General features: G+C 47.9%; 1 protein-coding gene across 1 annotated transcript; it reads right to left on the reverse strand.

Annotated features, from left to right (window-relative positions):
• Positions 1-5: 5 nt before the first annotated feature.
• LOC147256661 (putative RNA helicase mov-10-B.1) lies at positions 6-12,487 on the reverse strand. Its single transcript, XM_086214856.1, has 23 exons — positions 11,724-12,487; positions 11,492-11,594; positions 10,374-10,555; positions 9,985-10,081; positions 9,741-9,882; positions 9,398-9,650; positions 9,192-9,320; positions 8,909-9,086; positions 7,964-8,106; positions 7,716-7,889; positions 7,136-7,248; positions 6,844-7,040; positions 6,116-6,213; positions 5,868-5,965; positions 5,515-5,613; positions 5,305-5,407; positions 5,087-5,204; positions 4,347-4,538; positions 1,620-1,691; positions 1,398-1,523; positions 1,234-1,322; positions 1,049-1,161; positions 6-960 (listed from the first exon to the last, which is right to left on the reverse strand). Exons 1-23 carry the CDS (start codon positions 11,852-11,854, stop codon positions 899-901), a joined length of 3,012 nt encoding a protein of 1,003 aa, XP_086070982.1. The 5' UTR covers positions 11,855-12,487; the 3' UTR covers positions 6-898.
• Positions 12,488-13,205: the final 718 nt, after the last annotated feature.

The raw sequence follows: 13,205 nt of genomic DNA on the forward strand, positions 1-13,205 counted from the left end.
ATTGTAGATTTTTCTCTGTAGATCAGTTGACTCTCACCTCTGTGTGGGCGAGGCTGCAGCTTATTGATACTACTGGCATGTTTTAATGTGTTAATTGGATCTTAGAATAATAATCCTAAATAAAGTTTTTAAAAATTCCTTTTGGTTTAGATTATACATTAATGAGATGTGACATTTCTTGTAAAATCCATTTCAAGATGTAAACAGTAGAAATTGTAAATAAGCATAAACATTTTATTTTGAAAATGTGCCAGAGTTTGCATTGTGTAATAGAATCTCAAAAACAGATCTTTAATCTATTTACAGCGGTTCAGAAAATCAAAGTATCAGGTTCAGGTTTTTATCTCCAACACTCAAACTAAAGCGCACTGATCAAAGAACTCAAATTAGACCGCTGCATGTCTCAGTAAGAAACGTGGAGATCATAATGCCAGTACGCTTTTCTTCAGAAACATTAAAAAGTTTAAAATTTTGTTCATCCAGTTTGAATTAAAAAAAAAAAAAGGCTTGTATTTAAACTTAACACCAGAAGTCACACCATTCGCTTTTTGGTTTTAATGCTTGTTTCTGAGCAGACGAAAGAAACTGAGGAAGCCTGCGAAATTAATTTTAGAATTCCAGTGACTATTTGAATACACTTGAAGGTTCATTATGAGCCAGTGATTCTACTATCAAACTAAAAGCATCGTGGTCCCCTCAGGTGCTCAGGGCCGGAGTCTTGCTGGTCCCCTCAGGTGCTCAGGACCGGAGTCTTGCTGGTCCCCTCAGGTGCTCAGGACCAGAGTCTTGCTGGTCCCCTCAGGTGCTCAGGACCTGAGTCTTGCTGGTCCCCTCAGGTGCTCAGGACCAGAGTCTTGCTGGTCCCCTGAGGTGCTCTGGACCAGAGTCCTGCTGGTCCTCACATGTCACCCCTCCACTCAGGGTCCTGGAGCTGCTGAACAGCACTCTCCTCCGTCTCCTCTGGGGAGGGAAGATTCATGAGATCAGAACAAGCAGAGGACAAACTTCTTACACAGCTGTTTTTTTTGGGGGGGGGGGGGGGGGTCACCTGTAAGCTCCATCCGGATGGAGAGAGCACAAAGCCTCAGTACCACATCATTGTCTTCCTCTGACTCCATGTATCCGGTGTAGCCTCCGTGATCTTTGCAGTGCTCGATAAACCTGCACACCAGCAGAAGTGTGAATTTGATGAGGGGACAGGAGTCTGTCAGAACACACACCTGTGACACACACCTGTTCCAGACGGGATCCACCCTCAGCACTATGGGGTTTCCAACAACAATCAGCAGGGCTTTAGCCCGAGTCACCGCCACATTGAACCTCTGGCCAAGAAAACAAAGAATATTACGAGCACTGTAGATGAACGCCGCGTGTGTGCATGGGCCTGGTAAGTTTACCTTCTCATTCTTGACAAAGCCGAGGTTGAACTCTTTGTCTATGTCTGCGTAATGTTGGCTGCTCCGAACGGTAGACACCAGTATCACCCGCCGCTCCTGACCTTGGAATTCCTCCACCGAACCCACCTGACAACAAGCCAACCAACCTTCAGTCACACAGGGTTAGGGTTTGACCCGCTGACCCGCTTCTACTGTCGCCACCACATCACGAAGGACCCTTACCTTGAGGGTGCTCATGTTCTTGAATTTGAAGTCTTTCCCAACTTTCTGCAAGGCCTTTCGGATTTTCTGCACCTATAAAACACCCACAAAACTTTTTTGATCCACTTCTACTTGTAAACAAGGACCACAATTATCAACTGCCCCGAACAGATTACGAACTTCCATGACCCCCACAGCTATGTTGGTGGGAGCCTTGCACTCCCAGCAGGGTCACTCATGCCGAACAGGTCGAAGGGTAGAGGCCAGACAAAGAGTGATCTGACTGGACCTCCAGGTTGGGGGTTGGGCTGAGGGATGATGCCCCACTCCCGTAAAAATTTAGTACTGCAGAAACCAGAAGCGGAGCAAGTTCACCCCACCTTTGAGATGCTAGAGCCAGCCCCTCTCAGGAGAGACAGCATGACACCCAAGGGCCAAAGCTGAGAGGACGCCCTTGGGCCACTTAGGCCACTACTGCATCCGAAAGAAGAAACAGAAATTGGAGATTGGAAAGTACTAACACTGTACAGAAGTGGAAACACTGCTATGGAGGCAAGAGAAATGACAACCAGAGGTATCGACATCATGGGCTTACGTGAAACACACTGGACAGGACAAGGAAAAGTGGACCTTGCAGAAGGAGAAACCATCATTTACTCTGGAGGAGATGACGACAACCACAGAGACGGAGTTGGCATACTGATGTCAAAAAGAGCAGCAAGAGCGTTGATAGATTGGACACCAGTCAGCCAAAGGATCATTCAAGCTGGATACCACTCGCAACACATCAAGCTGACAGCTGTGCACGTCTATGCTCCCACAGAAGATGCAAAAGACCAAGTAAAAGAGGAGTTCTACAGAAGACAGAAGACAGCAGGAACACACACGACATGCTGATCATCACTGGAGATATGAATGCTGAAGTGGGAGGCAAAAACAAAGGCTACGAAAAGAATAATGGGCGAACACAGGCTCGGAAAACGTACCGAGAATGGAGAACGGCGGTGTGAATTGTCTGACATGAACGAGTTGCTCAGAACAGGAACACTCTTCCCACATAAGAATATACACAAGGCCACGTGGGTATCTCCGGACAGGAAGACCAGGAGCCAGATAGACCACGTGCTAATTAACAAACAATTCAGTGAAAGTCACAGGACGCGACCACTACCTTATATGCACAACAGTCCAGAGAAGACTGAAGCCGCAGCAGAGGAAAAATAAAAACACTAGAATCAAGTATAATATAACAAAGCTAAAAGATGAAGACACCTGGAACATCAGCCTGAGAAACAGGTTCCAGGTGCTAGAAGAAGAAAGGCAAGAAATCGAAGATGAGGAAGAGGTGGAGCGCGACTCTCAGGTAAAGGAGAAAGCCTATGGAGAAGTCGCAGAAGAAATCCTGGGTAGGTCACGGACAAAAAGAAGCCACGGATCAGCGAAGACTCATGGAGCCTTGTGGAGCAGCGGGAAGAACTAAACAAGAAGATCATCAGTACACACTCAGAAAGAATCAGCTAAAAGCCAGATCTAAAGAGAAGGATGGAGAAACGAAGAGAGGTATGAAAAAGATACAAAGAAATGGATGGAGAACATTGCAAGTGAGGCAGAAGAAGCTGCAAGAAAACGACAAATGAAGACGCCGGATGGACTTATGAAGACAACTGTGCAACGAGAGACCGAGACAGAGCACAGCAGTGCTAGAGAGGAACGTGATCTCATCAGCGGGAAGGATGCAGCACGAGCAGAGAAGGAGAACCACCACAAAACCCAACCACTGATGAAGGATGTGAATTCAGTGACATCACTGGAGAGATTGCCATACACGAACCAACGCGACATGAAGTGAAGGAAGTAATAAAAGGACTCGAGAATGGAACAGCACCAGGAACTGATAACATCGCTGCCCAGTTTATTCAAGCAGACACCGTGTTTTCAGCAAAGGAGATCCATCAGTTGCTTGATGGATTGGATAATGAGAAGAACGGAACCAGAAGGAAGTTCAAATCTAAACTCGATGACCTGGATTTCACGAACGATGCAGCACTACTCTCATCTACAAAAAGGGAAATCCAGGAAAAAAAACAACCAGATTAGAAGAAGAAGCCAGACGAGTGGGACCCAATATCAATCCAGGACAGACAAAAACCATGAGGATTAATACAGGAAACCAGGAAAAGATCAAGATCAACAACCAACAAATCGAAGATGTAGACCAGTTCACCTGCCTCAGAGCCACATCACGCAAGGACGGAGATGTACGGAGGACTTGAAGAACAGACTCCAAGGCAAGAGGAGCATTTGTTACACTTAGAAAGATCTGGAACTCAAAGAGCATCTCAAGAGGACCAGAGTTGAGACTGTAGCAAACACTAGTTTCTACTTGTCTCCGACTCAATGGATGTGAAACACGGAAGGTGAACAAGGGCGACAACATGGTGGTAGACGTGTTCAGAACAGATGCCTGAGAAGAATCCTCAGAATTCGGTGGCAAGACCATAACAGTGCTGAAGAGCAACCGGAAAGAGCCGTCATGAAGCCAGTGAGTGAGGAAGTGACGTGGCAGGTGGCAGGTGATCAGACGCACACTGACGCAACACCACAACGACTGCAACGTAGTGATGACCTGGGCGCAAAACCTTTTTGATCCACTTGTTTTCCTCTGAAAACACGGACCACAATAATCAACTTAAGCACACAGTAAGTGGGCCCATTCTACACAGCAAGACAGACAGAGGCTGGTCATACTTGCTTCCTGTAGGGGGCGATGATGCCAATGTCTTGGGGTGAGATGATGCCGTGGCCCTTTTTGCCATGTGGCTCCAGCAGCTTCCTCACGTAGTCCATCAGCACCTCCACCTCCGCTACGTTAAAGTAGGAAGGGCTGCTGGCCTCCTGCTGGTCGAGGCCCGTCACCCCGTGGAAGATCAGCGGGAAGCCCTGAGACGGAGATTTGTAGAGGAAGAACACACTTGCACAGCACATTCAGCACACAACGGATCACATGTGGTTACAACTAAACAATGCAGCAGGAAGAGGAGAAGGTTTTCATCATGTTGCTGCCGTAGAGGTGAAGGAAGTAGAATTAAAAGCTGAATTACTGTCTCTGCAAGCTGGTGCAGTGGATGCTTGTCCAGTTCATATGAGGATTTACTGTGTCAAGACGTTCAAGAGGCGATGGATAGTTTACTGATAACGAGGGAAAAACCCTGAAGAATCGGGATGTTGCTTGTATTATGTAAAATAATCTGCTGTGGGAGAATGGAATTTTCATGAGAAAAAAAGTCACTGCATTTATGATAAAAAAACCTTCTGTTTTTTAATGCAAATCCTTTATCGGTGACAGTGAGTTTTACAGATCTGATCAAGTCCTGAGATGCAGCTCTGTCACTTTTTGATTTTTACATGATGATTTCTGTGTGTGTGTGTGTGTGTGTGGGGGGGGGGGGGGGGGGGGCGCGCGTGTGTTTGCTGAAAGAGGACCTCACCGTTCTCGGGAGGTACTGCCATGAGCAGAAAGAGTTCCTTAATATTTCATCAGCCCAATATTCCAGTTCTCCGTCATAGAAGAGCTCGTTGGGAATCCTCAGGATGTCGGGATGGGACCTGACGGAAATGGGCAGAAATCAAACCATTATTTAAATAAATGAGGTGATTTATGATTAATGTGAATCATTAATTTTAAGAAGCTACATCTCATCCACACCTGTAGTTCCGCAGCAATTTGGTGACGTAGTGGTTGTTGAACTCGCCCTCTTTTTTCTGGTACAGAGGGAACTCCGTCATCATCCGCTCCAGGAAGGACACTCCTGCAGTAAGCAGAGAGACAAGTCACATGACATCATATACAACACGCAGGAGTCGGTGAGGATGTAAGCATGTCTGCCATTCCTCCGAACCACAGTCCAGTTCTTACCCAGGTGGTATTTCAGCGCAAAAGGAGATCTGAGAATGGGTCCGAGCTGTTTGGGGTCTCCAGCCAGAACAAGCTGGCCGGTCTGGGCCTGCAGCAGCCCTTCGTTCCATGGAATCAACAACACAGCGTCAAAGAGCTTCACTTTCACAAGATCAAGAATTTCTCCACGTATATCGGTGCTTACGACACAAAGGTAAGTTGACGGATGAAATTAAAGATTAAAAACTATTAGTCAAGAGCCTTAAATCTAAAGACATCAAGTTATGTGTTACTTAAAGAAAAACTATGTTTACTGGCTCTATGAGCAGGGATGTGAAACGAAAAGCAAGTTGGGAGCTGTTTGCTCTCTCTACCTGCCAGAGGAACGATGCACTCGGTCTCCACAGCTTGTCCTGCCTCATCCACAAACACGTGCGTGAAATGTCCCTCGGGGATGTTTCCTGTGACCAGCCTGCAGAAATCAGAGTGAACACACACACAGCGGCGGGTGGCAGACATGACTGTCGACTAGAAGCAGGATGCACATACGGCGTCTGCATGCAAAAGGTGAAATGTTGCTTTTTTAGTGTCACAGAAGTGAGCGATGTGAGTCATTCACTACCTTCCAGCGGTTATCAGGGTGGTAACCACGATCTTATACTCCATCAGCTTCTCTTTAGCAGGAAAAACATAACAGTCACCTACCAGGTTAGAGCACGCCTGTGAAAGCACCACAACGTCCATGAGCACAAGGTGGAAGGAGGTGAGGGAAAATACCTGAGACCTCAACAGTGTTATGAAGCAAGTGAAGTGCCGTGTGCCATCTACAGGCACCGCGTCCTAGAGTCCACTAGGGGGGGCTGATGTGATCAAAAAGGATGGAAAGAGATACTTTTTGATCAGGGCTGCCCAAAATGTGGCCCGTGGGCCAAATCTGTCCGATTTGATAACAGGCCTGATGATACAGAAACCCTGTAGGCACCCTGATTATTGAACTGATCAGGCAGCAGAGTGACACCTCCTGCAGGTCATCAGACTGACTGAAAAAATTCTGACATTTCAGGATTTGTGTCCTCCTGATTGTGACTCAGAGTTTTACTGCTGTTCTCTCAAAAAGACTTTAATATCAGTGAAAGATGACACGTCCAATAGTTTTTCAACCACGTCAAAGCAAAGTGATATTTCTTGAAGGGAACTTGGGATCTAAATACAGTTTTGTATCCCAAAAATTAGTGGCTCATCATTAAGTTTCAGCTTTGGCCCTCCAAGGGTAAAAGTTTGGGAAGCCCTGTCCAAGATCAGAGACAAGATCAAACTAGCGGCAACCACTGCATATACAAGAGCACCGACCTTTAGCTCATCAGGGACGCACTGTGGGTCCCGGCTGCTGGCGTACATGCGGAACACTTTATGTTCGTCCACATGGTCTAACGTCTTCCTGCAGAGCAGATCAGCGGCGCTGTTGGAGGGAGCGCAGGCCAGGATGTGGCAGGAAATCTGGGTCTTCTCTATCTGCTTGATGGCCTCCACCAAAGTGACAGTTTTGCCTGAAAAGAAGCGTTAGATTCAGCGTACTGCTTTCCTCAACTTGTGCTTGGCTGTCAAAAAACTGATGAGGATGAAGAGAGAGAGGCGGCGCTACCTGTGCCAGGTGGGCCGAACACCAGGTACGGAGCAGGTTTGGATGAGCCAGCTACGATGTGCTTGATAGCTTCGTACTGCTGTGGGTTTCTCTGAAGCAGCGAGTCGAACAGCCTGTCCAGACCAAGGTAGAAGAGCACGCACGATGAGGTATGCTGACGTTCACTAGCTGCTGTTTATCTGATATGAGGAACTTATCCAAGGCTTACACTCATCCTATATCTCATACAAGAGTATGGATTATTCTAAAGCAGGGTGATGAGGACTTTTAGCTGGTATCCTCTGTTTTAGCTCTCTGGTACCTCAGCTTCCACATTCATCTGGAAGGTCAACAGCTGGTCTGAGCCCAGGGCCTCGGCCTGAATCGAGGCGAACCTGCGGTGCCTTTCATAGTCGTAAATTTGTAATCAGAACATTTACTGATAGTAAAGCTGACAACCAGGCGCCAGCGTTGTCTAGGTGCGTAGCTGTGTTTAGACTGTGAAGGTCACATTTGTACAGAATGTTGTAATTCAGTATTACTGGTTACTCCAAAAACCTTCTAATACTACCGACAAGTATCGTAAAGTAGCATGTCTGACCTGAGGTTGGGCGGATCGGGTCTGGGGGAGGACGCAGGTGCAGCGGGGAACAACACGTGTCCCAGTCTGCATGTGCTTGCCATCTCTGCTGCTCGGTGCTGCACACGCAGAGCAATATGGTTGACGATGAACTCAACATGAAACTTCATGCCGTCAATGAATTTATCCAGCAACCTGAGAACGCATGAAGGGAGACACGTGAGAATCTCTGGTGTTACGAGTCCAAGCGTGTCGTGGAATCGTCTTACTCAGAGCTCAGGCCCAGTTTGACGTTGTCCAGCTGCACACTGTGGACGTAGCCACAGTACTTCACCCCTGCCTCTCCCTCGGGGTACACCAGCAACTTGTCCCCTCGCAGCACGGACGGGCGGTTCTCCGACACGCCAGGCACCTGAGGAAAGGCTCCATTAATCTAGTACGTCAGTGGTTACAATGGACGCCATGATGTCTGACCTACCAGAAAGCATTAAAACTCTGTAGTGAAAGCCACCTACATTTAAGCTGACTGGTCATAGCATCTCTGGGGCTGTGCAATAGAATCCATACAACAATGCATCGTCAACAGCAATGCATCAAAAACAATGCGTCAACAACAATGCGTCAACAACAATGCGTCAACAACAATGCTCCGAGATGGAATCCTATCGTGTGTGTGTGATTGCAGCTCTACTTCACAAAGTCCAATTTCCCTGACTTTACTGCATTTTTGTCATTACACCGAGTGGAAGATGGCGTGTGAAACTGCAGGTGACACGCCACATCATTGGTGGCAGGTTGGTTGCTGTAGCAACAGCATCAACGTCTGCTTGATGCGTCTTCCTCCTCCTCCTCCTCCGAAGAAGAAGACAACGTGAAGGGGAGCAACGTCGGTTTGAACATCTTAAACAAAAACTCAACCCCCTTCAGTAAAATATTCTTATTTTCGTCTTCGTCAGTTTGTAAAACTTTAAAACTTCAAAGCTTTATTGACAATCGTCTCCAGCCAAATGGTCGGCGAGGCCCACCAGGCGTACCGCGTGAGCTCATTAGTAGTAAGATTGTGATGAGCAGGTTTACCAGAATCATGACATGTGGCTGACACAATGAAAGTTGAATTTTCAGCGCTATTTTGAAATCTTCCCTACTTTCTGAATCGATCATCATCTCTAAGAGTGCTGGAAGGAGAGAGAGGACGGTGAGTCACTCGTGCAAACCTCCAGAATCAGGAGCTTCTTGTTTGCCGGGTCTCTCTTCATGCTGGCCTGGGGTGTCTCGTTGTTGGGGATGTTGTACCTCCTGATGTCCACCTCCATCTGATGCCCCTCCAAGTATAACAGCAGCCGGAACCTCTTGGAGTAGTTGGCCATGCTCAGTGGATTCTCCAGCGCGGCGCTTTGTACCAGAAGTCAAGAGGGATCATACAACATTAGCTGTGTCGTTCAGCACCATAACACCACTGACTTCTTTGCAGGAAAGGAGTTCACGACGTGAACTTACATGTTGTCAGAGAAGCATGCTTGAGGGGACACCGCCAAACGCTTCAGTGCCTGGATGAGCTGGGGAATGTACTCCGGTATTTTATATTGTTTGAGTGCTACTTCATTTTTCAGCTGCATCACTGACATCCTGGGAGAGAGAAAATGAGGACAAGTTTGAGTTTGACAGTGAAAAACCTTTCAAACCCCAAACAGCTCATCAGATACCCTTCAGGTCGCTGGCCATCCACGATCTTGCACTGAGTTTTAGGGATGTCCACACGAATGGGGCAACATCTGTAAGGGGCCACGGGTCCCAGTTCCTGCCCCAAGGAGGTGATGCAGAGAGCCTCGATGTCGCGCACGATGTGGAACGCAGCAGAGGACGGTTGCAGGTCTGGTTTAAATTCGAAGGCCAACGTAGCAGGATAAAAACCCACAAAATGGCACTGGAAGTGAACCTGGATTTCATAACTGTCACCTGAAACGTAAGGTGAGATGTTTAGTTGACTCCTCTGGTCCATTGTGGCAATAATTCTCTCTCCACCAAATAAACCATCAACTTAACGACCTGGAAGGAGTGCCAGAGGGTTTGTCCTCGTCACGTTGCGCTCATCATGCAGGGTGATGTATTTGAGCCAGTGCAGCGCCGTGTAGTAGGTGAAATGCACCGTTTTAGTTCCAGAGTTTTTCACATTCAGAGTTATTACACGCTGTTAAAAGAAACAAAAACTAATGAGTCAAATAGAGCTTCACATTTGTACCAAATACCTGCGTTCTCATCATCCAGGTGAGACACTTGGTCAAATCAATACCTGCCAAGTGTCGCTGAGGGTCAAGTGCAGCTTCCCGTTTTGGATCTCATAGTCGGAGGTGATGGTGACACCATTTCTGTCAGCGATTAATTTATTCCTGTACGAACAGCAGTGGTTATGATAAACTGTAGTACAGGGAGCAGAGTGGTGTGTGTGTGTGTGTGTGTGTGTGTGTGTGCGTGTGTGAAGGTTTCTCCAGATTTGGCAGTGAAAGGTCGAGGTCACTGTGACGGGCATCCAGAGCCACAGCCAGAGATTTGTTTTACCAAAATGAGGGTGACAGAAAATGTTGCAACCTGTAGCGATTTTGAAGCCCAACATAGAAAAGTGACCGGATCAGTTCCACCCTGTCCGTCTGTGGACACCAAAAGAATCTGTGGTTCTGCTACCTGTCTTTCCTGAGTTTCTTCATCAGACGACTGGCCTGTTTCCTCCTGACTTGAGCTTCAGTCTCTGCTGGATCTGCGGAGGGTAATGACTGTCCTGGTAGAGGACGGGCGGCTCCATTCTGGCCCGGGTGCTGCTGGCGGCTCCTGGGGTTGTACCACTGGTCCACGTAGGAAGCTCTGACCTGCAGGAAGCGTCACAGGTGTGAGGGAAATCCTGGTGTCCTCCACAGAAACTCAGCTGACGAGAATTTCAGGTATAAAGCACTTTTCCACCTTAGTTGGAACATTTCTATGAACCGTCAGCTCCCTTTCTGCACCTCTTACCCTCTGACCTCCAGGACCAACACCGTACTTTTACAAAAAAAAAATGTAGTTTTTTGTCTTATAACTCCATTACTGAGTGTGTCCAGATCAAAGTAACACGGATTACGACGGACAACCACTTCAAGTGACTCACCTGTGACATCATCCAATACCAGACTGTAACCTGCGACCTTTCCTGTCATTTGAACGCTAACCATCATCCCCCACTGCTTCCTGTGGTGGTTCAACCTTGAGCTCAGCTGCAAACAGTCACTGCACCGTCTCCCTGACGCCTCAGGGGTGACGCCCCGGGCGGCTGGCACAGGCCACCCTGGGTTTGATCACGCCTGTTTTGTCTCGAAATGCCCGCCATGGAGTTGCTGAACTCCCCCAGCAGAGATAGTGATGCTATTGACGTCACACTTATACGGCATCGGTGAAGCGCGATGCAAAAGGGGTTTCAGTTTCAGTTGAGAGACAAAAAAAAATGAGTGAGCGTGAAAATAACCAAGAGGAGGTGTGTTTTCCACCAGTGTGGCCACAGCGCCATTTTTGATCTCTACAAAAAAAAGTGGAAAAGTCGATTTATCATTCATCTATTTATTTTTTAATGGAATATTTTTAAACTTCTGAATGTCATGAGGTGTGAATAAGGAAGTGTTATGAGGGGGGAATTAGTGGGCGTGACGTTGTCAAAATAACATTCTTAACCACAGAGAGCTGTTAAACATCTCAAACTGATTTTGCGTTGCACAAAGTTGAACCTCTTCAACCTGAAGAGGAAGAGGAGGTGGAGGATGAGGTGGAGGTCTTACCGAGAGGCTGAAGAGAATCTGGTCCCTCTTTCTTGTTACTATGTTGTACTCTTTCAGGGCAAAGAGGACTGAACCGAAGCTCGGATACTTGGTGTCTGCATGCCTGGGATGCGCGCACATACACACACATACACACACACACACACACACACACACACACACACACACACACACGCTCTTTAATATCCATTCCGATCATACACACTGATCTGCTAAAGGAGCACGAACTCACTTTCCTCGGAACTCGTTGTAGATGGTTCTAAGCTCAAGTCTCTCTGTCGTGGATTCTCGATTGGTTTCGTTCAAAAACGCAAAGAAGTCCAGTCCAACCTGGCGACGGGATTTCAAGCTCATGCGAGTCATGATTGACAGCAAGTGTCAGGAGCATCAGGCGGCAGAACTTGTGAGCGATGAGGAACGCACCAGGATGTCTTCCCCCGGCCCCCTGACGGCATCGCAGGAGCGAGACAACAAACTGCCGCTGAACTTGGACACCCTGACAGTCCGCAGGGGCGGTGACAGGCCCTCCGCGTTGACGCGGGGCTGTGATACTCAGACGGTGCTGCTCGGATGAGAAAACGAACGCCTCCAAATCCTCCTCTTGACACAGAAACGAAACTTAAAGGTGTCGAAACCGACGGCGGAGAGAAGAGGTAGCAGCGACACGGACGCCTACTGCGGATGAGTCACGCGGTGATGTCTGTGGTCATGAACCCGTGACCGAGCGAGCGGAGGGATCCGGGGCGCGGTCACCCCGGGGACCCCAGGTACACGGAGACGCCGCGTCTGCATGAAGGAAGTTGTCTGCAGCAGAAAAAAAGTTCGTTTTGTTGACAAGAGTGATGTAAAATGTTGTAAACAATCTCCCGCTGTTGGAGTCGCGGTGTGACGGAGTGACAGGTGATTCGGGACGTCTTTCCAGCGTGTAGGTAAATGTTCCGGTCAGTACCGGCAACCTGCTACAGCGAAAGTTTCCGGTTCCGTCTGTTCCTAAAGCAAAAAGAGGTCATCTCGAATGGACTCTGATTTAATCGCCGGGTCACATGACACCAACAAGTAAAGCTGCATTTTCTTTTGAATGTTTTATGAAACTGTAGAAGCCAGTGATTGCATTGAAATACCTCTATGAAATAAACGATGCAGTACTATGAGTAGTACAACAGGTATCAGATCCCAGTGACGAGCAGCCCGACTGCGCACGTGCTGCACGGTGCATGAGAAGTCACAGGTTCTTGTGCCGTTGCAGCTCGAGTTCGGCCACCAGAGGTCGCTCCTGGTCAGTTTTTGCCTCGTTTGTCCCTCTGCAGACACCATCAGCCATCAGGACACGAGGCCCGTCCTTGTCTTGACATTTACTGATTCCCAACTTTTTCTGCATTTAGGAGCGGAACACAAAAGTTTGTTTGAAATCATTCAGTTTCCTCTGACCTCTGGAGAGGCAGGAACATCTTGAAGACGGAAGGACGCGGTCAGCGCCGGGGCACCTGGAACCTGTCCTGACATTTGTACTGAATTCTCCTCCACTCAGAATTTGTTTCATGTTGTTATGGTGCTTCATTGTTCAGAAACTAACAACGGGTTTGATGGTGGTGGTGGTGGGGGGGGGGGGGGGGGGGGGTGTGACCAGGATGTGGAAGCTACTCATGGTTTATTGTTCATCATACGCAGAACTGGAGATCAGAAGTTGTGAGAGCAGCAGCACGGTGAGAACACC

This window comes from Aulostomus chinensis, chromosome 9, assembly GCF_037954235.1.
Source record: "Aulostomus chinensis isolate RoL2024-O1b breed Wild chromosome 9, RoL_Achi_v1.0, whole genome shotgun sequence".
Lineage (NCBI taxonomy): Eukaryota > Metazoa > Chordata > Actinopteri > Syngnathiformes > Aulostomidae > Aulostomus > Aulostomus chinensis.

Coding starts and splice junctions, on each gene's coding strand:
- LOC147256661 (XM_086214856.1), bottom strand. CDS start 11,854: ATGACTCGCATGAGCTTGAAATCCCGTCGCCAGGTTGGACTGGACTTC. Junction 7,249..7,715: donor CCCGATCCGCCCAACCTCAG/GTCAGACATGCT, acceptor TGGTCTGGACAG/GCTGTTCGACTCGCTGCTTC. Junction 1,323..1,397: donor GCTTTGTCAAGAATGAGAAG/GTAAACTTACCA, acceptor TTTCTTGGCCAG/AGGTTCAATGTGGCGGTGAC.